The sequence below is a fragment of the Phyllobates terribilis genome, unplaced genomic scaffold (assembly GCF_046119375.1).
Source record: "Phyllobates terribilis strain yellow unplaced genomic scaffold, ASM4611937v1 Scaffold_12__6_contigs__length_324123572, whole genome shotgun sequence".
In the NCBI taxonomy this organism is placed as follows: Eukaryota; Metazoa; Chordata; class Amphibia; order Anura; family Dendrobatidae; genus Phyllobates; species Phyllobates terribilis.
This window is the reverse complement of record NW_027362772.1, coordinates 229,352,890-229,380,315: the sequence shown is the minus strand read 5'-3', so window position 1 is coordinate 229,380,315 and position 27,426 is coordinate 229,352,890. Positions and strand designations below refer to the sequence as shown.

The 27,426-nt window shown below is 42.9% G+C and overlaps 1 protein-coding gene across 4 annotated transcripts in view; it reads right to left on the bottom strand.

The window, feature by feature from the left end:
- PLEKHG5 (pleckstrin homology and RhoGEF domain containing G5) overlaps nucleotides 1-27,220 on the bottom strand; it is a 445,968-nt gene extending 418,748 nt beyond the window's left edge. For 3 of the 4 annotated variants that reach the window (XM_073656679.1, XM_073656680.1, XM_073656682.1), the window contains exon 1: nucleotides 26,869-27,220. In XM_073656679.1, the coding sequence (XP_073512780.1) occupies nucleotides 26,869-27,001 (133 nt within the window). In that variant the 5' untranslated portion in view covers nucleotides 27,002-27,220. The remainder of the gene's footprint in view (nucleotides 1-26,868) is intronic. The other variant, XM_073656683.1, reaches the window with a different exon arrangement.
- Nucleotides 27,221-27,426: the final 206 nt, after the last annotated feature.

Genomic DNA, 27,426 nt, shown 5'->3' with positions numbered 1-27,426 from the left:
GCTAGCCACTAAATGACTTTGGCGCATCTTCGGAGTGGAGTGCGTCTGCTTGCACGAAAAGAAGAAGATCTGTCCAGCGATGATATTGTTAATAAAAATCCATTCTCTTTATTGAATAAAATGTAAAAGATAATCCAGTGGATACAATCAAGAGCAACTACCATGCACGCTCTATGGCGATCCAGATCGACGCGTTTCGACTCGTTAGGTCTTAGTCATGACTTACTGTTGGAACAGGTCTGATTTATAGCGCAGTGGGGCCCTCCCATATACACAGTTGAATGGTAATCCAAAATTAAGGGCTCATACTACAGTGATATTATAATCTGGAAAGACCAGAAAAGAGTAAGTCCCCACAGACATTATCTAAAAGACCTTACTATAAAGATCCCATAGAAATTTCCCACATACACAAAGGCAAAAACATATGGAAAAAGAAAAAAAAACACAAAAAAATATTTTGCAAACAAAAAAATACACTAAAATCATACAAAATATATGCAGAAAAATCACTGCACTGTACTGTAATATCAAGTCTTGTCTCATATTAAGAGACACATAGTCTTAATATGAGACAAGGCTTGATATTACAGTACAGTGCAGTGATTTTTCTGCATATATTTTGTATGACTTTAGTGTATTATTTTGTTTGTTTCCAAAATAGTTTTAATTGAGCGCACAGCTTATGTGGGAATACAACTAAATGAAGCCTCTGAAAAAAAATATATATATATATTTTTTTTTCCAACACTGTGGCTGTATGTTGCATCACTGCCTCCAAGTGTGACATAGGACTCAGACGCCACGATGTGACACTATGGGGGGGTGGGGGGGTGGATTAATAAATATATTTTTTTTTAATTTTTAAATTTATTGTACAAACCAAGAGCAAAAGATATACAGGAAGTTCCAGCGATGGTTTGTGAACGCTGATTCTAGTGGATAATTTATCATCCTCTTACTACTTTTTATACCATTTAAAGTTTGTGATTATCTCGCACCAAGTTCTGTGACTAAATCACTGGTGTATAAACACTGGCATTGGCTGTGATCTTTCATTCCCGATCCACAATCAGTTTTGATAACTTTACTTTGATGTTACTTTGTTGCATCCACATACAGTATAACCTTTCTGATAATTAATAAAGCAGTGAAGGGTTATTCTCAATATTAAAAGTGATTATCTTTTTTCGTTCAAAAGGTCCCAATTATGTTCTTTCCCAAAATCCTTAGGAGTTGCTGGACTGCCTGACTTGATATCATCAGGCAGCTATATTGGGTAGGATTTTCAATTGGAAACTCCAAAGTAGCACCCAACAATGGGTAAACCTGGAAGAAACCATAAACTGGTCACAAATTGTCAACTCTACCCTGAGTTCTCCCTGGTCCCGTCAACATAAAGAGGATAGGACCCTCTTTGTTTACTATCTTCTATGGATTTGGGACTCTTTTGATCACAAAGGGACAATTTTTGTAGACATATAGGTTTTTTAAATGTTTTTCGCCTGTCTTGGCACAAGCGCTGGGCCTGGCTCCCTTCTCCTATGGCCACCTCCTTTTGCAATAGTCTTGTCAGATAATCCAGCAAATTCCTCTAACATTATCACCCTAGGCCTTATTAGGCCGGCTCTGGCATAGGCCAGCTCTGGCATAGGCCAGCTGTTTGGGTATTAAGTAGTTTTGTCCACAGTTGCCTCAAGTTTTTCAGGAAATTGGTGCTACTTGTCTAGTCTCTGCTCCAGTCAGATGTCTGTCATCTTCTCAGCTACTCCTGACTTCCATGCTACAACCAGAGTTACTTCCAAACTCAGTCCATTTCCTTGCTACAACTCTCAGTTTTCATACATCGCTGCTATTAACTATTTTTCATGCTAGAAGATACCAGATTACATTTACTTTTCTGCTTTACCTGTGATTAACCTTTTCCCTGCAGGAAAATTCCCACAACGCATTTACTACTGTTATACCTGTGATTGACCATTGCCCAGCTGGAATATACCAGACTGTTTTCCTGAGATTAACTGCAACCCTGCTGGAAGATACCAGTTTTTTATACAGTCACTTTTCCCATGTGTGTCTGCATACCTGCCTCTGCTTCACCTGTGGTACCTGCTGTGCTATTTCGTCTGCTGTCTTGCTTATCCAGCTTGTCCGATCCTCACTGATTCACATGTCATTCATCAAGATCCTCTCCGCTGCACCATTGCTTCAGGTCCGTGTTGCTCACTCAGACCTATAGCTTAGAGAATCCACATCACCAGATGAGCCCTTAACAATGAACTCCTATTTTTTCCAACTCCTCATTTTTCCCGCAGGAGAAAAGATAGACACGTTCCACCTACGTCTGACTTCCTTAGATACTAGGATACATCATGTCCTTCAGAATGTAGGCACAAGAACTAAACATCTCCATTTTATTGTTAGCATATACAGAAGTGTGATCTTTTGTGCTGTCACGTATTCCAAGGTTCCAAAGGATTACAACTCATTGATTTTCAAGAGTTTTTCGTTGCGCATAACAATTTCTGTCTTTATGTATTATGTGCGACTTTATTGTGTATGTTTTGCTTTCTTTTTTATATGCACTGCTGTAGGTTTTTTTGTTTAAAAATGATCAAAACTAAATGTTCTCAATGGAACAAGTAATAACTTTGTAATCTGTGGAGGTCCGACCACTAATGAATAGGACAGGAGCACGATTCCTGCCAATTGTGAACGCGTTCCAGCTTGTATGTGTAGAAGCAAGGTCAATGGCATAACTCACTTCATGAGAGTCTTTGGAGAACCCCTTTAAGGCAGGTCTTACATACTCCCTTCAATGCGCCAGAGTCAAGAGCTACATGGAAATGTCAGTTAACTTTGGAGAACTTGGCCCAGTTACGATTTGGAAACCAGCTTCCAGAGCTGACCAACGATAATTAGCTAATGGCAGGGGTTCCTTTTCAGACCATTGCCTATTTATGTTGGTGAAAGGGTCCTAGGACAATTCCTTACTTCTTTGTACTTTATTTGACCTTGACTAAATCAAGCATTCCGATCAGTCAGAGTATTACAGAGCTATCTAACCATATCTTCACGTAAAATAGAAACTCCACATTCTTTTGGATGCTGAAAACCGGCTTTAGAGGTTCTTACCGGTAAACCTCTGTCCTTCTTTGATGCCTTCATATTCTTTCATCCTTGATAAAATAAACATTTAAAAGTGTCTGATTTCAAAAAGAGCAACAAATTGTATTCCCAAAACTGTGCCTAGCATCACCAGGTGAAGCTGAGAAACATATGGTTGCCCATTAAGAAACTGTAACCACTATGGTGGGAAAGACTGGCAACAACTAAGCATGGTCCAGTCTACTGGACTGGACTACCATCCCTTTGTAGGGCATCAAAGGCTTGGTTTCCTCTGACATCACCAAAATAGGTATACCGTAAATTCTGTAATTTACAAATGGTTTTGAGTTGTCAGGGTTCAACTATGGTGGTGGATGCATTGGATCCATGAATTCATTGAGGCTTAGCTCACTAGTTACTTGCAACATTGGGATATTGGGTTCATATTCGATCAATGGCATGCGGCTTGGGTTTTCTTTGGGTTCTCCGGATTTCTCACCACACACTCCAATAGACATATTGATATGTAGTTTGGATTCTGAGGCCTAATGAAGCCAGTGACGACAATGTATGTAAAGCCTATTAATGGATAAATAATTGATGCTTGTGTTAAAAAAAATCTCACACAAGAGAAAGTGCTATCTGTGATGACAGTAAAAAAAATGCTTCCCATACAGTCAAAATATATATGCACATAAGGGGTTAAAAAGTTTAATCAAGGTCTGGTTCCTCAATAGGAATGGAAGTTCACTTAAATGATGAATTGGACTCCTAATCGTGGCAGTGTTAATGGTGAATAATTCATAGTAAGCTAGGATTAATTTAGGTCGTGAAATCAAACATACAGTTTGTTAGGTTGGTCCCTTGTTCAGGTCTGTGAAATCCTGCTGGAGGGTGCGGGTTGCCGATCTCCTGCTGTGCGCGCTCCAATGCCCACAGTCTCCTGTTGTCAGAGTCTGAAGTGCTTGGTAAAGGGAGACGCTGAAGTCTTCTGAGCAGTCTTTTGAGCGCTAGATTCCGTAGATAGTTTTTAAGTCCAAAATACAGATTAAATAGGTTTACTCCTGATGTGGGGGCAAACTTGAGTCCCTTTTAGAGAAGTATTTCCTCGTCCCTAGATAGTTTATGGGAACTAAGATTGAATATTTTTTGTGGTTGGGTAGTTCTGAAGTGCTTGGTAAAGTGAGATGCTGAAGTCTTCCGAGCACTGGGTGAAGTCATGGCGCTCCAGCCGGTAGCGTCCCTGATAACCATGAGAGCAGATGCGGATGTAGCGTGGGAGGTCACAAAAGCTAGCTAAGGGATCCTGTGGAGTCCGGAAACCCACGCGTTTCGGGGAATCTCTGTTTCCCTTCTGCTCGGTAGCTGCCACAGATTAAAGATTAAAAGCTTGGAAGCCCATCTATAGGGATGTTTGCTCCAAGAAGAGAAGCAGGAGGGCAGCAAAAAGAAAGCTTAATATATATATATATATATATAAATATATATATATATATATATATATATTAACCTTGGCTCATACATAATGTTCTTGAATAAAATGGTGATGAAATTAAAAGATGTGTTGACTTTATTCATTGTTGCAGACAAAAAAGGAGAGATATATTATAAAAAGGACTTGCATATAAAGAAAATTTGTAAAAATGTGAAAAATATCAGGCGTAGGTGTCGCTAACCAATTTAACATCTGGAAACCTACTGTATATCGATTCACTTGTGGTGAGTATACAATATTTCTATAACGTAAGACCAAGTGACCAAAAATAAATGAATAAATACATTTTAATTTACATTTAAATATAAAGGCATAACAGTCCCATGGGGAATGTGCTAAAATGTCATAGGACCCACATTTTCTGATTATTTTTTATATATATCTTTTTTTAAATATGTTGTATGAAAGTGTAGGTGTATTAATAAGCATATATAATACCTTAAAGGTGTAATTTCTCTAAAAAACAACTCACCCTTGAAGTTATAACATATATGTTATAATAATATATGTAAAAAAACTTTTTTTTTTTTTTTTAAAAATGAGGTTCTTACTCATGGGCCATCACACAGGACCCATTAATCCGTCAGAAGTTCTAGCGGTTTCTATCATTTTGGGTGCTAGTGTATTTGCATAGCTTACATTTTCCTTATCCTGTGTGTTACATTTTAGCAGCCCACATATGGCAACCGGTAGTTTATGGCGTGACAGGGGCAATAGGATTAACTTTGTTTAACAATTTTTTCATCATCCCAAGAATACCCAACAAGGGGACCTGGAAATAGCCAAAGATCTCTTAAGGACTATAGAAAAACTTCTAATGATTGAAATGAGGGACCTCTCATTAGAACGATATCAAAAGGCAGGCATCACACCAAGAAGCCTTCTAGGGTGACTTTGGGGACCCTGTGATCTCTAAGGAATGGGATCGGATGTTTACCAGTTTTTCTAAGCAAACACTTCAGTTCATTATCAGCAAACGAGGGGATAATCTCATTAAAACCAGTAGAGAGATTTTGAGTTTATTTGACCAACTCAAACCTTTTGGTCATTTAACAGAAGTTGAGGACATTTAGCTCAATATTGAAAAAAGGATTAAACAAAAAGGAAAAAGATATTATGGATGAAAAAAGCAGCAAAATTAGGAGGGATAATATCCCCTATAACATCAGCTGGAATAGGAGACTAGCTCGGTCTCCACCCACCTCCACAATGCTTACACACTCACCGTTTATAATACTAGACGAATACAGTGCTACGTCCATTCAAGAGATATCTGAAACATCCATGATATTTTCTATATATGAGGACTCTAATGTAGATCTGAGTGAACAGGTTACTCTAACACTGGAGATTGTCATCTCAGATAAAACCCCCGAAAAGGAAGGTAGTAACAACAATGAGCCACATAAGTCATCAAGAAACATTTGCGTCAGTTTTAGCACCCATGACCCATTGAAGAAACTGACCTACCGACATCTAACCATTACTTACCTTTATCCACGTCAGAAGCAAGACCTAGTACCTCTAGACCCCATAGGGCTAGTACCCGACATACTATTCATAAATCTCCAAGACCTAGAAAACTGGATAGGAATATTAATCACCGAATGTCACTTCATGGAATTTTTTAAAAAAACCTCACATACAAAAAAAGGGGGCCAGACAGCTAACCGAGCCCAAAGCCCCAATAGAAATCCCAATAGAAATTAGGATACAAATAATAAAAAAAGTAATGTGAGAAAAAACAATCCATCAAATTCATAGCAAATTAGAATGGATCGGGATTTTTTCAGGCAAATTACAAAAAAACAAAAAAAGGCTCAAGAGGCCGGAAACTCACCAAAAAGAAAATAAAACATACAAGAATTAACCTACCACAAAAAAATATTCAATGTCAGTTCCCATAAACTATCTAGGGACTCAAAAGGGACTCAAGTTTGCCCCCACATCAGGAGAAAACCTATTTAATTTGTATATTGGAGTTAACAAATATCTACACAATCTAGCGCTCAATAAATACTTAATGAAACAAAGCTACCACCTGAAAGCACAATTGGAACAGAAACAATATATTCATATAACATTAACCAATAGGTCTAAGTTCAACCCCAATATTCAAAAGCTTTCATTACGTTTAAAAATATGGTCATGATGGAGATTCGCAAAATTAAAAATAGGGACCCAAAGTATACTGTACACAATTTGACGCATAACGAACAACAGGCCATGACTAATCTACAGGAGAGTAACTGCACCATTATCCTCCCAGCCAATAAAGGGGGTAGTATTGTGATCGTGGACCAAACTATGTACCATGCAGAATCACTCCACCTCTTAGGAGATACTAAAACATATAAACAACTTAAAACAGATTCAATAAAAGTGTTTCTGAAAGATTTAACTAATCTAGCACATCAAGGATTATGAATAAAAATGAGTTCCTTTTGATCCTAAACAAAACCCCTAGCATTGCATTTTTCTACCATGTCCCCAAAATCCATAAAAACATTAATTATCCACCAGGTAGACCTATCATTTTGGGCATAAACTGCCTTACTGCCAATTTATCTAAATATGTGGACCTACATCTACAGGATTGGTTAATTCAAGTACCAGCCTATTTGAAAGTTACACAACACATGTTGCAGATACTAGAAACTATAACATGGTAAACCCATTATAAATTAGGTACACCAGATATTACATCACTGTACACTGTCATAGACCAAGAGAAAGGGTGACAGGCTGTTGGTCACTTTTTACAGAAAAATGGTAAATACACAAATACACTAATCCAATTTATTACTGACTGCATCCAATTCATTCTTACCCACAATTATTTTGTATATAACGGTCAATTATACCTTCAGTCATGGGGTATGGCCATGGGCACCAAATTTGCCTCTAGTTATGCCAACTTATATGTGGGTGAGTGGGAAGAATCCACCATATATACTCAAGGAGAATTAATTGCTGGTTTGGTTCTGTGGCGTCGCTTCATCGATGACGTTCATTTTATATGGGAGGGCTCTCAAGATACTCTATCCAATTTCCTTAGGGAATTGAACTAAAATGACTATGGCCTTTAGTTTATCCCCACAAGTGTCAATTTCTTAGACATAACCATAGTGGTGAATCAAACCACTCTAGTCACCAAGAATTTTTTAAAAGAGGTGGATTCCAATAGCTTTATACCTATAATAAGCTGCTATCTTCCAGCATGGCTACTGAATATCCCTAAAAGTCAATTTACCAGTATCCGCCAAAATTGTATTGATTTTATTGACTATACTGAGGGAGCAAAATTCTTAATGGAACAATTCATCAGAAAAGGTTATAATGCAAATTTATTAGAAGCCACATTAAAGGAAGTACAAGACATTCCAAGGACAAACTTGATCCATACTACATCCATACTACGAGGGTGTCACCAACATCCCTAAGTATACAGGATCAGCTTGGCCAAGTACCTATTATTACTCAGTACCACAATAACTGTGGGACTTTCAAGAAAATTATTTCTAAATATTGGCACATACTAAAACAAGATAAGACCATTGGGGAGCTTTTAACAAGCCATCCCAAGTTTGTCTATAAACAGGTACAAAGTTTGGGTAATCGAACTGCACCCACGAGTAACGTCAGCATTTTGTCTATTAAACAAAATAGAATCAGCCTTCTTCATCAGGGGGGGGTTTCTTATCATGTGGCTACTGCCCCTGCTGTAAACAGTGTTCAATGGCAAGATCCCTCCAGAAGGAATTCACAAAGTCGTAAGAGACAAAAAGTTGTGAGATCAAAGATGTTTTTAACAGTAGTTTTATAATGTGTAAGTGTTGGTTTTTAAGAGGTTTTTAGGTCTCTTGATTATAAATTTGGACTGTTCATGGTGAATAGTAATCAAGGAGTTAAGGTCAAAGGATTTTTTTTTAACACCTCCCACTGAGTTCCTCTACTCTGTATATAAAGTGCCTCATTTGTAATTTCCCCATAATTCCACCTGATGAAGGCAGAAGACCGCTGCAGAAACGCGTCGTGGGCATAAGAGTGTCTAAATAAAGAGGTTCGTTTCTATTAAGTAATCTGTCCCAGGTGCTTAATTCAGCGTCTGGTGCCCGAATTGACCACAATACTTTGCACATTGTCTTATCTTTCCCATTGGGAATTGTGGCTCGGAGCTGCAGGAAACTGGATGCACTTTCAGCAACTAGGACCTGTGATGATGTCACCGCCCGCGTGATCTACACTCGGAAGCATGTGATCGGAAGCTCCGGCAGTGGTTTTAGAGGAGACACAGTGGACGCGGCGGTAACACTTTAAACACCAGAGGCCTCTAAACCCAGGTTGTGCGGTCTGCACAACCCATCAAGGTGAGCAGCCATTTGGTATCTGCATATGTATTCCATCAATTAAACAGGTTCACACAAGCACAGCGCTTCTCCACCCCACCCCTTTGTTTTTTCATTTCTGGATTGTGAGTTACTGGGAAAGCAAAAGAATTTTCAACGGATCTACGGGAAAAGGTAGTTGAACTGTATAACACAGCAAAGGGATACAAAAAAATATCCAAGGAATTGATAATGCCAGTCAGCAGCGTTCAAACTGTGATTAACAAATGGAAAATCAGGGGTTCTGTAAAACCAAATCAAGGTCTGGTAGACCAACAAAAGTTTCGGCCACAACTGCCAGGAAAATTGTTCGGGATGCAAAGAAAAACCCACAAATAACATCAGCTGAAATTCAGGACTCTCTGAAACCTAGCGGTGTGGCTGTTTCAAGATGCAGAATAAGGAGGCACTTGAAGAAAAATGGGCTGCATGGTCGAGTTGCCAGAAGAAAGCCATTACTGTGCAAATGCCACAAAGTATCTCGCCTACAATATGCCAAACAGCACAGAGACAAACCTCAACAAGGTAATTTGGAGTGAGGAGACCAAAATTGAACTTTTTGGCCACAACCATAAACATTACATTTGGAGAGAGGTCATCAAGACCTATGATGAAAGGAACACCCTTCCTACAGTAAAGCACGGAGGTGGATCGCTGATGTTTTGGGGATGTGTGAGCTACAAAGGCACAGGAAACTTGGTCAAAGTTGAAGGAAAGATGAATGAAGCATGTTATCAGCAAATACTGAGGGCAAATTTGCACTCATCAGCCCGGAAGCTACACATGGAACGTACTTGGACGTTTCAACATGACAACGATCCAAAGCAAAAGGCCAAGTCGACTCGTCATTGGCTACAGCAGAACAAAGTGAAGGTTCTGGAGTGGCCATCTCAGTCTCCTGACCTCAATATCATTGAACCACTCTGGGGAGATCTCAAGCGCGCAGTTCATGCTAGACAGCCCAGGAATTTACAGGAACTGGAGGCTTTTTGCCATGAAGAATGGGCAGCTTTACCATCTGAGAAAATAAAGAACCTCATCCAACCTACCACAAAAGACTTCAAGCTGTCATTGATGCTAGAGGGGGCTATACACGGTATTAAGAACTGGGGTATGTGAACTTTTGACCAGGGTCATTTGGATGTTTTTGGTTGTCATTAAGATTTAAAAAGAGAAAACACAGTAGTTTGACAATAAATGGCTTCACCCAACCAATAACCATAAGTGGAGAAAAAGTTTTTATGTTATAATTCATATTCTCTGAAACAAGGCAAAGGAAGGAAAAATTCTGCCGGGGTATGTAAACTTTTGAGCACAACTGTATCTACTCACCTATCCTGGGGTGTCGTATCTATATATGCTTTCCAACCAGATGGTTTATTTTCAGTATTAACCAAAGTATGCATAGAATGGATATTGTGCGACTTAGTGAATAGTGAATGATTTCCTTTTGTTTACCATTTTGCCCATAATTTAAATATCTTTCAGATATGACAAAACATACAACTTCAAGAGTGAGTTTTTTTAAATATATTACATCTTTAACCCCTTTCCGACCTACTTGCTATTACGCGCACAAGCACAAGATTGTCACAGCTGACACCCGGTGCTATGTTCAGGGAGCGGTCCCGCACGGCTCCCTGCACATTAACCCCCACAATGCTGCGATCGAAGTTGAGGAGGGAGGTGATCGCTATACTCTCCTCTCCTGCCAGCGTCCAGCGAAGTCTGCGGCGGCTTCCGGATATTGTCATGATGACCCGATGTCGTCATGACAACATCCGGGTCACCAGGAGGCAGGAAGTTACTTTGGTCATGCGCAGTGCATGACCAAAGTAATGTCTCACCTGTGTGCAGCGCTGACAGGCTGAATGACAAAGGGAGCTGCTGCTCTCTATGTTATGCAGCCGATCAAGCTGCAAAAAGTGAAAGTCCCATAGTGGGACAATGTGTAAGAGTAAAAAAAAGTATAAAAGTGGAAAAAAAAATTGTAAAAATATAAAAAAAAAATGAAAAAAAGAATCCCCCCAAAATATAAATATATTGAACCCATAATATTTATTATGAAAAAAAAAATAAACCAATAAAAGTACGCATATTTGGCATCGCCGCTTCCAGATCGACCTATAAAACTGTCCCACTAGTTAACCCGGTAAAACTTAGTAAAAAATAAATAAAAAACGAAGCAAAAACCAATGCTTTATCATCATACCGCCAAACAAAAAATGGAACAACACGCGATTAAAAAGACGAATGTAAATAAAAATGGTACCGCTGAAAACGTCATCTTGTCCCGCAAAAAACAAGCCGCCACACAGCTCCATCATCCGAAAAATAAAAAGTTATAGCTCTCAGAATAAAGCGATACAAAAAATTATTTTTTCTAGAAAATAGTTTTGATTGTGTAAAAGCGTCAAAACATAGAAAAACGATATAAATGTGGTACCACTATAAACGTACTGACCTGAAGAATAACGCTGCATTATCAATTTTACCACACGCGGAACGGCATAAAAAAAACAAAAAAAAACAATTCCTGAATTGCTGGTTTTTGCTTATTCTGTCTCCCAAAAATCGGAATAGAAAGCGATCAAAAAATGTCACATGCCCAAAAATGGTACCAATAAAAATTCCAACTTGTCCCGCAAAAAACAAGCTGTCACATGACTCTGTCGGCCAAAATATGGAAAAATTATAGCTCTCAAAATATGGTGATGCAAAAACTAGTCTTTGCAAAAATGTGTCTTTTAGTGTGTGATAGCTGTCAATCATAAAAACCCGATATGAATCTGGTACCACACCGACCCGAAGAATAAAGTCGTCTAATCACTTATACCGCACGAGAAACAGTGTAAAAAAATAAACTCTAGGGTTAGGGTTGTGCTAGGGTTAGGGTTGTATTAGGGTTGGGGTTACGGTTGGGCTAGGGTTAAGGTTGGGCTAGTGTTAGGGTTGGGCTAGGGTTGGGGTTGGGGTTAGGGTTGGGGTTGTGTTAGGGTTGGGGCTAGGGTTAGGGTTAGGGTTGGGCTAGGGTTAGGGTTGGGCTAGGGTTAGGGTTGGGGTTGGTGTTAGGGTTGGGGTTGTATTATGGTTGAGGTTGGGGTTGGGATTTTTTCAAAAGTAAAGAAAAAAAATGATGACAATATAGAGACCAGTGTTGAGCGCAAGTGCTCGCTACTTGAGTTTGCATCGGGTGCTCAGGTATGTACTGAGTATAGCGGGTGTTCGAGTGACATGCTCGAGTCTCTGCCCCATATGCTTCACGGCCAAAAAAAATGTTCCTGGGATCGGGTGCCATGTACGAACGATCCCCGCATGTTTTTTTTGGGTGTCTAACAACCGTGAAACATGCGGGGCAGGGACTCGAGCATGTCACTCGAGCACCCGTGATACATGATGCATACCCGAGTACCTGATGCAAACTCAAGTAGCGAGCACTTGCGCTCAAGACTAATGACATCTTATTCAATATGATGACCTAATGTTATCAAATTCTGTCGTACCTCTGAGTTCAAAATGTACACTATACCCCTTGATAAAATCCTTGAGGGGTCTAGTTTCCAAAATGGAGTCAATTGTGGGAGGTTTCCACTATTTAGGCACATCAGGGGCTCCCAAAATGTGCTCTTGATTCCAGCCAATTTTGCATTCAAAAAGTCACACAGAGCTCCTTCCCTTCTGAACCCTGACGTGCACCCAAACAGTGTATTTTCCTCACATATGAGGTATTGGCGTACTCAGGAGAAATTGCACAACAGTTTTTAGGTTCCATTTTCTCCTCTTACTCTTGTGAAACTAAAAAATTTGGGGCTAAAAGATCATTTTTGTGGAAAAAGTTAGATTTTTTTATTTTCACGGCTTCATGTTCTAAACTTCTGGGGGTTAAAGGTGCTCACCACACATCTAGATAAGTTCCCTTAGGGGTCTAGTTTCCAAAATGGTGACACTTGTGGGGGTTTTCTACTGTTTAGGCACATCAGGGGCACATCCGCTAATTATTCAAGCAAATTTTACATTCAAAAAGTCAAATGGCGCTCCTTCCCTTCCGAAACCTGCCGTATGCCCGAGCAGTGGTTTTCCCCCACATATGGGGTATCAGCTTACTCAGGAGAGATTGCACAACAAGCTGCATGGTTAAATTTTTCCTATTACCCTTATGAAAATGCAAAAACTGGGGGCTGAAAAATATTTTTGTGGGAAAAATGTGAAAATTTTATTTTCACGGCTCCATGTTATAAACTTCTGTGAAGCACCTGGGGATTCCCCCGGTGCTCACCACACATCTAGATAAGTTCCCTGAGGGGTATAGTTTCCAAAATGGTGTCACTTGTGGGGGGTTTCCACTGTTTAGGCACATCACAGGGGCTCTCCAAAAGCAAAATGGCGTCTGCTAATTATTCAAGCAAATTTTACATTCAAAAAGTCAAATGGTGCTCCTTCCCTTCCAAACCCTGCCGTGCGCCCAAGCAGTGGTTTTCCCCCACATATGGTATATCAGCTTACACAGGAGAGATTGCACAACAAGTTGCATGGTGCAATTTCTCCTGTTACCCTTTTGAAAATGCAAAACTGGGGGCTGAAAAACAATTTTGTGGGAAAAATGTGAAAATTGTATTTTCACAGCTCCATGTTATAAACTTCTGTGAAGCACCTGGGGGTTCAAGGTGCTCACCACACATCTAGATAAGTTCCCTGAGGGGGTCTAGTTTCCAAAATGGCATCACTTATGGGGGGGTTTCCACTGGTTAGGCACATTAGGGGCTCTCTAAATGCAACATGGCATCCGCTAATTATTCAAGCAAATTTTACATTCAAAAAGTCAAATAGTGCTCCTTCCCTTCTGAGCCCTGCCGTGCGCCCAAACAGTGTTTTTTTCCCCACGTTTGGGGTATCTGCGTGATCAGGGGAAATTGCACAACAAATTTTGGGGTCCACTTTTTCCTGTTACCCCTGCAAAAATAATAAACATTGGGGTCTAAAGTAACATTTTTGGGAAAAAAGTTAAATGTTCAAGTTATGCAAGTTGAAGATGGATTGATCTCTAAAAGGCCTAAAGTTGTAGATGACAGATTTCCTTTGTATTTTAGAAAAAAAAAATATTTTTTCATCTCTTACATTTTAAAAATTACAAAAAGGAAAATGGGTTGATGTAAAAGTGTGGGAACCCTGCATGGTTAGTACCTAGTAGCACCCCCTTTTGCAAGTATCACAGCTTGTAAAACGCTTTTGTAGCCAAGAGTCTTTCAATTCTTGTTTGAGAGATTTTCATCCATTCTTCCTTGGAAAATTCTTCCAGTTCTGTGAGATTCCTGGGTCATCTTGCATGCACTGCTATTTTGAGGTCTAGCCACAGATTTTCAATGATGTTCAGATCAGAGGACTGTGAGGGCCATTGTAAAACCATCAGCTTGTGCCTTTTGAGGTTGTCTATTGTGGATTTTGATGCATGTTTAGGATCATTATCCATTTTTACAATCATCCTCTTTTCAACTTCAGCTTTTTTACAGATGGTGTTATATTTGCATCAAGAATTTGTAGAAATTTCATTGAATCCATTTTTACATCTACCCGTGAAATGTTTCCTGTGCCATTGGCTGCAGCACAACACCAAATCATGATTGATCCACCCCCATGCTTAATGGTTGGCGAGATGTTCTTTTCCTGAAATTCTGTGCCCTCTTTTCTCCACACATACCTTTGATCATTGTGGCCAAAGAGTTCTATTTTAACCTCATCGGTCCACAGGACTTGTTTCCAAAACGCATCAGGCTTGTTTAGATGTTCCTTTGCATACTTTTGATGCTGAATTTTATGGTGAGGACACAGGAGAGGTTTTCTTCTGATGATTCTTCCATGAAGGCCATATTTGTGCAGGTGTCTCTGAAGAGTAGAACAATGTACCACAACTCCAGAGTCTGCTAAATCTTTCTGAACGTCTTTTGCAGTCAGGCGAGGGTTCTGATTTATTAGCACTACTAAGATATACAGATCCATTTAACAGAATAAAGGGAGTACCCCAAATCTAATCTAGAATCTCAATATACTCCCATTTTTTAAATTATCAAAAAGAGTCATAATATGACATAGTCATGTAGTAACGCAAAATATACAATTCTTTAAGCACAGCAAGCAAAAACAATTTAAAACCATGCCCCTAAAATCCCATTAAAAAAACATGGGCAGTGTGGTGTACAGATGGTATTATAGCGCACAGGTGAGTATACACACAGTAACACTGTTGTACATAGATATTTACAAGTCAATATGAGTAACTGGCTTATATAGCCTTCACAGTAACTATAAATATTATTATTGGTCACACAGCACCATTTATATTGCATTACAGCGTATTGTTTGGTTACAGTAAACCCAATTCAACATATCCACATACTTAGAAGCATAACTATGCAAAATGACCATCACAGTGAGACAGTTAGTAGGCAGCTATATTTATAAGTAATACAAACCATGTGCCATATTAGAAATACCACACTACCCAGTACTCATACGTGCATTTCACGTGTTGCTTCACCAGGGGGTTCTGATTTGCCTCTCTATCAATCCTATGAGCAGCTTTGAGTGAAATTTTGCTTGGTCTTCCAGATCTTATCTTGACCTCCACTGTTCCTGTTAACTGCCATTTCTTAATTACATTTCGAACTGAGGAAAGGGCAACTTCAAAACACTTTGCTATCTTCTCATAGCCTTCTCCTGCTTTGTGGGCCTCCATCATTTTCATTTTCAGAGTGCTAGGCAGCTGCTTAGAAGAACTCATGACTGTTTTTTTTGGCACAAGGTTAGAGGAGGCTGGGCTTTTATAAAGCTGGGAAACTTGCATCTCTTGGCCTTTCCTAACAATGATAATGAATAAGCCATAACCCTAACAGACTAATTAAGGTCTGAAACCTTGGTCAAAGTTATCTAAGCACACTAATCTCAAGGGTGCCCAAACTTTTGCATCAGTCAATTTTCCTTTTTGTTATTTTTAAAATGTAAAAGATGAAAATATATACGGTAGATATATTTTTGCCTAAAATACAAAGGAAATGTGTAAACTTTAACTTTAGGCCTTTAAGAGATCATTTCATCTTCAACTTGCTTAACGTTTCGCAATAACAGTATTTTTGACTAGGGGTGCCCAAACTTTCACATGCCACTGTATCTCTATATTTCTTCCGCCACAGCTTTTGTTCTATTAGCGTGACAGTATAATTTATTTATCCATTAGTAGGTTTTTACTTATGGGCAATCACACAGGACCTGTTGATCTGTCGGAAGCTTCAAGCAGTTTCTATTGTGGCGCCCCTGAGGGTTCAGTCGCCACAGGGGTACTGCACCTCAGACCGAGGTGAGGTATCTCCTCTCCGAGGTAAGGAAGGAGCACCTCTCAGGACTCAGCCATCCATCCAACACTACACCTCTCCCACCTGAGGGGGGCTTATATGCACCAGGGTGCTGCCCCAGCCGGGATAAGAGGAGATGGGGGGAACCAAAAGTTAGGGGGGAACCATGTAGTGGGAGACGGTGGAGGACTCACTTAGAGGTTACACCACAAAATTCATTTTAATAAATAGCCATCTTGGGCTTATGGTCTTTGATTGTGATCTTCATCACTGAACGTAGCTTTCTGTGTGAACCTGCAGCTGATTGAGGATACACAGTCCTCGTGCTCTGGCCTTTAGGCGAGGAGCGGGCTAGAGTTAACGGTTGTCTCTACCCGGTCAAGGTCCCTACCTAAGAAGGCCTGGAGGGGAGCAGAGGAGACAAGCTCCGCAGGCAAAAGGATCCCAGGGGGATGCAGACGGAGCGGCATACGCCACCTGTCCTCACTATTCTGGCCTAGTCAGAGGGATTCCTGCTGCAAAAGGGGTACCGGCCCCCCGATATCTGACTCTGTCACTTCAAGTCTTAGTCAGAGAAGCCCGGAGGCTTGGAGGATCCCACCGGGTAACGGACGGAGCGGAGTCACCACCCGTACCCTTGTTCTGTGCATAGTCCAGAGGGAGACCCGGCCTTAGTACACGCACCACATACGGACAGGAGAAGACCTAGTGGGAAAGTCTAGGAACACTCTGGTGCTGGGGGTCCTGATTGCTGCACCCGAACTACCCGGAGAGTGCTGAACCCCTTCCTGGTGGCCACAGCGCGCTGTGAGGAGCAAGGAGAAGCCTTGCAGCTGACACCTAACAACGTGAGTAAAGCTTGGAAGACTGCATCTATCGCCTCCGGTCCCTTATTTCAGCGCGACACCACACCGCACCACCCACTACGACTCCCCTGATCCGTCTCCTCTGCCCTGAGGCCCTGCTCCGCCTGTGGGGAGTAGTACTGTGGCACCCCAGGGGTCTGGTTGCCACAATGGTAGAAATACCATGTCTGAGAGCGAGCATGGGTTTTCCTGGTCAGGAGCACATTTGCATGCAACGCCTCCTGCCCCTGTCCAGGGAGGGGAGGAACCTGCCCTTTATAAACTGGATCTGGGGCGGGGTTAGCAGAGAAGTCTAGTTCCAGAGGAAGGGACAGAGCAGCAGCAAGGAGCTCTGTAGGAGCCAGGAGCTGATGGCCAGGGGCTGGAAGCTAGCAGAGCTCATCCTGGCAGAAGACGCAGGGAACCGGACACCGGAGTCCGAGGCTGTGAGGATATTAACATCCAGCAGCAGAAACCACCTGGCAGGGGATTTCAGGTCCTCTGGCCATAGAAAGCCCGGAGGCTCAGTCACACGCAAGGGACCGGCACCGCCATCGAGGAGCGGAAGGTACCAAAGGCCCCAAGTCACCAGCCATACGGGTGAGCACCACACGGTACACTCAGGGACGTGGGCTACTACACGACTACAGCAGGGTAGCCAGGAAGAGTGCAGTCAGACGGGAAGGCCTACACCTCCACCTGGCCAGGGGGACTCTTGTTCGCTCACAGACTTACCAGGCCTCTAATGTTAGCCAGTACTCCCGGCAGGGTCTCCTTCATTACCAACAGTAAAGACCCTGAACTGCACTGCACGGACTCTGAGTCATTTCTGCTGCGCCTATGCACCACAACCCTCACCATCTACACACGCTGCCCTGAGGCTATACTCCTCCCGTGGGGAGTTATACTACCCTCTGCTGCGCACAGAACATCAGCCTCAGCGGTCTGCCACGCAGCGGCGGTTCTCAATGATCGCAATCCACGGGTGGCGTAGTCGGACATTTAAACATTACTAAATCAAGTAAACAGATCCGCCACTGGTTTGACCACCCTGAGCCACGGGACCGGGTCGCCGCCACGGAGACTACAACCCCCAGCATTACACAGAGACCCGGCTCCGGGTATTCCCTCACACATGGCCCAGGGGGCGCGTCAGTACCATCTTCTGCTGCCACTACATCCCGCCTCAGAGGACTGCCGCAACGCTGGTGGCGAATCACCAGACTCCACAGGTGGCGCAGTCATTTAAATCCACTCGATTACCACCGTCCCTTCTAGCCCTTATTTTTGATGTGACAACCCTGGGCACGGGCCGGGCCTAGGTCACGACTGCATCCACCCTCCACCTGGAGGCCCGGTTCCGAGTACCCCCATCTCTCAGGGTGGGCTAGCGAGTAGCGAAGTAGGCGTCACACTATCACTTTGGGCGCTAGTCTATTTGCATATCTTACAATGTATGTAAAGGGCTACTGAATAAGTTAACGCTATATAACAAAACATAATAGATAGATACTATCAAATTAGCATTAGAAAGGATCCTGGACAACTTCTGAGTATTTTCCAGAGGTAGAAAGGTCAGGACTCCAATGGTAGCTGACGCGTTTCAGAGCTCACATCTTAGTTGTGGAAGATATGACCAAGGATTGAGTTCTGGAAGGTGCCGGTCAGATATTGATACCTTCTTATATAAAATAAGTATGTTTTTATAAATACTGGAGTTCTGGACTCTTCATGGCTTCATTTATATATTGGGTATTCAGCAAACTTTTAAAAAACTAATTGGAATTTTCCATGTATGGACACTAGAGATGTGACCCCTGACTGCAGCGTAAAATCAAGTGAGTAGGATTCTCATGAGTACTTTTCAGTGTAGAAAGGAAAGATCAAACAATCTGAGCAACTTCGAGAGAAACCTTGTCATTAATGCTAGGCTATTGAGGCAGGCACTTCAAAGACTGACAATGTTGTGGGGTTTTGTCATACATCAGTGTCAAGTGTATACCAAGAATGGCGTGATTGTGGAAAATCATCCAGTGAAAGGGGATACTGTGGATGGCAATGAAAGTGGGCAGAGGAAGATGGCAAGAATCATTCTGATGAACAGGCAGTAAATTGCAGCTGAACATAATACTGTTGTTCCAACTAACACATCTAAATACACAACTTGTTCTGTTGCAGTTATGTTATATCAGCTGTCTATGGGAATCCGAATGATAAGACAGTGGGTTAAAATGCAAATGCAGAAGGAAAACATTGTAGGGCATCTCTGGGTTACTGCCGCGGCCATCCAGTCTATATGAAAAGATCGCAAACATTAATCCAGAAAATTAATTGTAAATATATTGCATCAAATATATATGAATTTTGCAATATATTTAATATGCAAATTGCCTCTTCAGAGAAAAAAAGGACTTGAACTCAATAGCGCCACCTATTGGAAGCAGCAATCCTGCAAGGCAAGATATTTAGAAATCAATTGCTGAATGATGGTATATATGCATGTCTATGTGCGTACTACATATATATATATATGTATATATAATGTGCAGATAGGTATGGGAAAGAAACATGGCACCTAGTGCAAAAAAAAATCTTGCAAAAAAAAGAAGGAAAAGATTCTTATCAATTTTTTTAAATAAAACATATTTTGACACAACACAAAAGCAGGAGTTGCTGTAGCTGTGTAAGAGCTCGGCATAAGTGAACAGATGCAGATAATTAATAATACATTATTATTTGTACAAAAAAAAGGAATATTTCCAAATAAATATAAGCCTTTACTTTACTCCTTTTTAAAAACTTTACACAGCTTTCTCTTAATTCATACTGTATGTACCAACGTGGCCATGGGTGGAAGTACCTGGGTAGAAGGCACAGCATCTGCTATGGAGCCCAGCAACTAAGGGGGCCAGCCATTTCCTATAAGGAATAAGTGGGTGTGTAAAGTAAAATGCAGCCCCATCCTATACAGTCACGATAGTTGCTACTGCTGCGGTGTTACCCATCTCTTTTCTGGAGCCTTATGTTTTCCCTATCCCTGTATTGGGACATCTTAAATGAATGCATGTGAAATCCTTAGTTTCTTCTCCCTGTACTGTGCCATCACTGTGTGCCTTCTCCCTGTACTGTGCCATCACTGTGTGCCTTCTCCCTGTACTGTGACATCACTGTGTGCCTTCTCCCTGTACTGTGACATCACTGTGTGCCTTCTCCCTGTACTGTGCCATCACTGTGTGCCTTCTCCCTGTACTGTGACATCACTGTGTGCCTTCTCCCTGTACTGTGCCATCACTGTGTGCCTTCTCCCTGTACTGTGCCATCACTGTGTGCCTTCTCCCTGTAATGTGCCATCACTGTGTGCCTTCTCCCTGTACTGTGCCATCACTGTGTGCCTTCTCCCTGTACTGTGACATCACTGTGTGCCTTCTCCCTGTACTGTGACATCACTGTGTGCCTTCTCCCTGTACTGTGCCATCACTGTGTGCCTTCTCCCTGTACTGTGACATCACTGTGTGCCTTCTCCCTGTACTGTGACATCACTGTGTGTCTTCTCCCTGTACTGTGCCATCACTGTGTGCCTTCTCCCTGTACTGTGCCATCACTGTGTGCCTTCTCCCTGTACTGTGACATCACTGTGTGCCTTCTCCCTGTACTGTGACATCACTGTGTGCCTTCTCCCTGTACTGTGACATCACTGTGTGCCTTCTCCCTGTACTGTGCCATCACTGTGTGTATTATCCCTGTACTGTGACATCACTGTGTGTATTATCTCTGCACTGTGACATCACTGTGTGCCTTCTACCAGTACTGTGACATCACTGTGTGTATTATCCCTGTACTGTGACATCACTGTGTGCCTTCTCCCAGTACTGTGACATCACTGTGTGTATTATCCCTGTACTGTGACATCACTGTGTGCCTTCTCCCTGTACTGTGACATCACTGTGTGCCTTCTCCCACTACTGTGACATCACTGTGTGCCTTCTCCCTGTACTGTGACATCACTGTGTGTCTTCTCCCTGTACTGTGCCATCACTGTGTGTATTATCCCTGTACTGTGACATCAATGTGTGCCTTCTCCCTGTACTGTGACATCACTGTGTGCCTTCTCCCTGTACTGTGACATCACTGTGTGCCTTCTCCCTGTACTGTGACATCACTGTGTGCCTTCTCCCTGTACTGTGACATCACTGTATCTATTATCTCTGTACTGTGACATCACTGTGTGTATTATCCCTGTACTGTGACATCACTGTGTCTATAATCCCTGTACTATGCCATCACTGTGTGCCTTCTCCCAGTACTGTGACATCACTGTGTGTATTATCCCTGTACTGTGACATCACTGTGTGCCTTCTCCCTGTACTGTGACATCACTGTGTGTATTATCCCTGTACTGTGACATCACTGTGTGCCTTCTCCCTGTACTGTGACATCATTGTGTGTATTATCCCTGTACTGTGACATCACTGTGTGCCTTCTCCATGTACTGTGACAACACTGTGTGCCTTCTCCCACTACTGTGAAATCACTGTGTGCCTTCTCCCACTACTGTGAAATCACTGTGTGCCTTCTCCCTGTACTGTGACATCACTGTGTGTCTTCTCCCTGTACTGTGACATCACTGTGTGCCTTCTCCCTGTACTTTGACATCACTGTGTACCTTCTCCATGTACTGACATCACTGTGTATATTATCCCTGTACTGTGACATCACTGTGTGCCTTCTCCCTGTACTGTGACATCACTGTGTCTATTATCCCTGTACTGTGACATCACTGTGTGTCTTCTCACTATACTGTGACATCACTGTGTGCCTTCTCCCTCTGCTGACATCACTGTGTATATTATCCCTGTACTGTGACATCACTTTGTGTCTTCTCCCTGTACTGTGCCATCACTGTGTGCCTTCTCTCTGTACAGTGACATCACTGTGTGCCTTCTCCCTGTACTGTGACATCACTGTGTGCCTTCTTCCTGTACTGTGACATCACTGTGTGCCTTCTCCCTGTACTGACATCACTATGTGCCTTCTCCCTGTACTGTGACATCACTGTGCCTTCTCCCTGTACTGTGACATCACTGTGTGCCTTCTCCCTGTACTGTGACATCACTGTGTGCCTTCTCCCTGTACTGTGACATCGCTGTGTGCCTTCTCCCTGTACTGTGACATCACTGTGTGCCTTCTCCCTGTACTGTGCCATCACTGTGTGTATTATCCCTGTACTGTGACATCACTGTGTGTATTATCTCTGCACTGTGACATCACTGTGTGCCTTCTACCAGTACTGTGACATCACTGTGTGTATTATCCCTGTACTGTGACATCACTGTGTGCCTTCTCCCAGTACTGTGACATCACTGTGTGTATTATCCCTGTACTGTGACATCACTGTGTGCCTTCTCCCTGTACTGTGACATCACTGTGTGCCTTCTCCCACTACTGTGACATCACTGTGTGCCTTCTCCCTGTACTGTGACATCACTGTGTGTCTTCTCCCTGTACTGTGCCATCACTGTGTGTATTATCCCTGTACTGTGACATCAATGTGTGCCTTCTCCCTGTACTGTGACATCACTGTGTGCCTTCTCCCTGTACTGTGACATCACTGTGTGCCTTCTCCCTGTACTGTGACATCACTGTGTGCCTTCTCCCTGTACTGTGACATCACTGTATCTATTATCTCTGTACTGTGACATCACTGTGTGTATTATCCCTGTACTGTGACATCACTGTGTCTATAATCCCTGTACTATGCCATCACTGTGTGCCTTCTCCCAGTACTGTGACATCACTGTGTGTATTATCCCTGTACTGTGACATCACTGTGTGCCTTCTCCCTGTACTGTGACATCACTGTGTGTATTATCCCTGTACTGTGACATCACTGTGTGCCTTCTCCCTGTACTGTGACATCATTGTGTGTATTATCCCTGTACTGTGACATCACTGTGTGCCTTCTCCATGTACTGTGACAACACTGTGTGCCTTCTCCCACTACTGTGAAATCACTGTGTGCCTTCTCCCACTACTGTGAAATCACTGTGTGCCTTCTCCCTGTACTGTGACATCACTGTGTGTCTTCTCCCTGTACTGTGACATCACTGTGTGCCTTCTCCCTGTACTTTGACATCACTGTGTACCTTCTCCATGTACTGACATCACTGTGTATATTATCCCTGTACTGTGACATCACTGTGTGCCTTCTCCCTGTACTGTGACATCACTGTGTCTATTATCCCTGTACTGTGACATCACTGTGTGTCTTCTCACTATACTGTGACATCACTGTGTGCCTTCTCCCTCTGCTGACATCACTGTGTATATTATCCCTGTACTGTGACATCACTTTGTGTCTTCTCCCTGTACTGTGCCATCACTGTGTGCCTTCTCTCTGTACAGTGACATCACTGTGTGCCTTCTCCCTGTACTGTGACATCACTGTGTGCCTTCTTCCTGTACTGTGACATCACTGTGTGCCTTCTCCCTGTACTGACATCACTGTGTGCCTTCTCCCTGTACTGTGACATCACTGTGCCTTCTCCCTGTACTGTGACATCACTGTGTGCCTTCTCCCTGTACTGTGACATCACTGTGTGCCTTCTCCCTGTACTGTGACATCGCTGTGTGCCTTCTCCCTGTACTGTGACATCACTGTGCTCCTTCTCCCTGTACTGTGCCATCACTGTGTGCCTTCTCCCTGTACTGACATCACTGTGTGCATTCTCCCTGTACTGTGACATCACTGTGTGCCTTCTCCCTGTACTGTGACATCACTGTGTGTATTATCCCTGTACTGTGACATCACTGTGTGCCTTCTCCATGTACTGTGGCATCACTGTGTGCCTTCTCACACTACTGTGGCATCACTCTGTGCCTTCTCCCTGTACTGTGACATCACTGTGTGCCTTCTCCCTGTACTGTGACATCACTGTGTGCCTTCTCCCTGTACTGACATCACTGTGTATCCCTGTACTGTGACATCACTGTGTGGCTTCTCCCTGTACTGTGACATCACTGTGTCTATTATCCCTGTACTGTGACATCACTGTGTGCCTTCTCCCAGTACTGTGACATCACTGTGTGTCTTCTCCCTATACTGTGACATCACTGTGTGCCTTCTCCCTGTGCTGACATCACTCTGTATATTATCCCTGTACTGTGACATCACTGTGTGTCTTCTCCCTATACTGTGACATCACTGTGTGCCTTCTCCCTGTGCTGACATCACTCTGTATATTATCCCTGTACTGTGCCATCACTGTGTGCCTTCTCCCCATACTGACATCACTGTGTGCCTTCTCCCTGTACTGTGACATCAGTGTGTGCCTTCCCGCTGTACTGTGACATCACTGTGTGCCTTCTCCCTGTACTGTGCCATCACTGTGTGCCTTCTCCCTGTACTGTGACATCACTGTGTGCCTTCTCCCTGTACTGTGCCATCAATGTGTGCCTTCTCCCTGTACTGTGCCATCACTGTGTGCCATCTCCCTGTACTGACATCACTGTGTGCATTCTCCCTGTACTGTGACATCACTGTGTGTCTACTCCCTGTACTGTGACATCACTGTGCCTTCTCTCTGTACTGTGACATCACTGTGTGCCTTCTCCCTGTACTGTGACATCACTGTGTGCCTTCTCCCTGTTCTGACATCACTGTGTGCCTTCTCCCTGTACTGTGCCATCACTGTGTGCCTTCTCCCTGTACTGTGACATCACTGTGTGCCTTCTCCCTGTACGGTGACATCACTGTGTGCCTTTTCCCTGCACTGTGCCATCATTGTGTGCCTTTTCCCTGTACTGTGCCATCATTGTGTGCCTTCTCCCTGTACTGTGACATCACTGTGTGCCTTTTCCCTGTACTGTGACATCACTGTGTGCCTTCTCCCTGTAATGTGCCATCACTGTATGCCTTCTCCCTGTACTGTGCCATCAGTGTGTGCCTTCTCCCTGTACTTTGACATCACTGTGTGCTTTCTCTCTGTGCTGTGACATCACTGTGTGCCTTCTCCCAGTACTGTGACATCACTGTGTACCTACTCCATGTACTGTGCCATCATTGTGTGCCTTTTCCCTGTACTGTGCCATCATTGTGTGCCTTCTCCCTGTACTGTGACATCACTGTGTGCCTTTTCCCTGTACTGTGCCATCATTGTGTGCCTTCTCCCTGTACTGTGACATCACTGTGTGCCTTCTCCATGTACTGTGCCATCACTGTGTGCCTTCTCCCTGTACTGTGCCATCACTGTGTGCCTTCTTCCTGTACTGTGCCATCAGTGTGTGCCTTCTCCCTGTACTGTAACATCACTGTGTGCCTTCTTCCTGTATTGTGCCATCAGTGTGTGCCTTCTCCCTGTACTGTGACATCACTGTGTGGCTTCTCCCTGTACTGTGACATCATTGTGTACCTTCTCCCTGTACTGTGACATCACTTTGTGCCTTCTCCCTGTACTGTGACATCACTGTGTGCCTTCTCCAACTACTGTGACATCACTATGTGCCTTCTCCATGTGCTGTGCCATCACTGTGTGCCTTCTCCCTGTACTGTGACATCACTGTGTGCCTTCTCCATGTACTGTGACATCACTGTGTGCCTTCTCCCTGTACTGTGACATCACTGTGTGCCTTCTTCCTGTACTGTGACATCATTGTTTGCCTTCTCCCTGTACTGTGACATCACTTTGTGCCCTCTCCCTGTACTGTGACATCACTGTTTGCCTTCTCCCTGTACTTTGACATTACTGTGTGCATTCTCCCTCTACTGTGACATCACTGTTTGCCTTCTCCCTGTACTGACATCACTGTGTGCCTTCTCCCTGTACTGTGACATCATTGTGTGCCTTCTCCCTGTACTGTGACATCAATGTGTGCCTTCTCCCTGTACTGTGCCATCACTGTGTGCCTTCTCCCAGTACTGTGACATCACTTTGTGCCTTTTCCCTGTACTGTGACATCACTGTGTGCCTTGTCCCTGTACTGTGACATCAATGTGTGCCTTCTCCCTGTATTGTGACATCACTGTGTGCCTTCTCACTGAACACTAATTTTACCTTATGCTCTATCCCAGTACTCTGACATTATTGTGTGCATTCTCCCTGTTTGTGTATCACCTGTTCTTTAACATCCTGAGTAGCTTATTCATGCTCTTTTACATTGCTTTGTGCTTTATCCCTGTACTATAGATTAATGTGTGTTTTATTTGGTACAGTCATCACTTTTTGTGTAATTATTGTGCTACAGTTACTACATAGGTGACCCATGCACTAAAATCACAATGTGCATTATCTCTGTACTGTGACAATACTGTGTGAATTCTCCCTGTGACATCTGTGTCTATCATCCCTGAGCATAAGGGAAAGCAATATAGTCAATAGCTGAGCTTGTTGCTGAAAATGCTCATGGTGGTGCGGAGCACTATGATTCTGTTATGCCATCGAATATGGCTGTCTTTACATTTCCCACAAGGGAATCAGCCAGCTCTCTTAGGATTTTGAACAGCAAATTTGCTTAATTGTCCAAGGATGAACCCAAGGATGGAGGTTAACCACAGTTAACCACAGGGTGTCTGGGAAAGTTGCACATGGGATCTGTCATGGTGGTGAATGTGGTTGTCACACAGAATCAGAATATATATCATGTATGGGACAAACAGAAAATAAGAGTCACTTGCTCATCTCCCCGTGACCTACCTGCAAGATCCTCGATGATATCCAGGGATGAACTCCAGGAGAAGCGCTCCACAGCACTGTAGCCCTGCTCCGTCAGGGACGTGGGGAGCGTCTCAAGCTCATAAGCTCCCCGTTTTTTCCAATAAAGAAACATATTGAAGACAAATGCAATAAATATCCCCAGATAAAGAATCTTAGAGAAGCCTTCTTATGATCTTACTGCCTTCATTCCTCCCTCCAGAGCCTATTGGTTTGGATTTGGGGGATTTGTGTGAAGTATTTTAGCTGTATCATCCCCGGGGTTAGAGGAAACGGGCCGCTCTTTACTTCCAAAGGGGAGAAAAAGCTCAGAGTTCTGAACAAATAATGAATTCATGTTCATAAAAGACAGAAAACTGGTAAAACACAGACTGTGGCTACACACTGACCAATGGTCTCCGCACCAGACCAGACAATGGGCCTTTCTCTCGCCTCCTACAGACGGTTTCGAAATTCTGTTTTTCATGGGCTCTGAAAGAAATTAATCTAAGGAAGTATGACATTTAAGATAAGGATAATTGCATTTCTTATGGTTTGCGG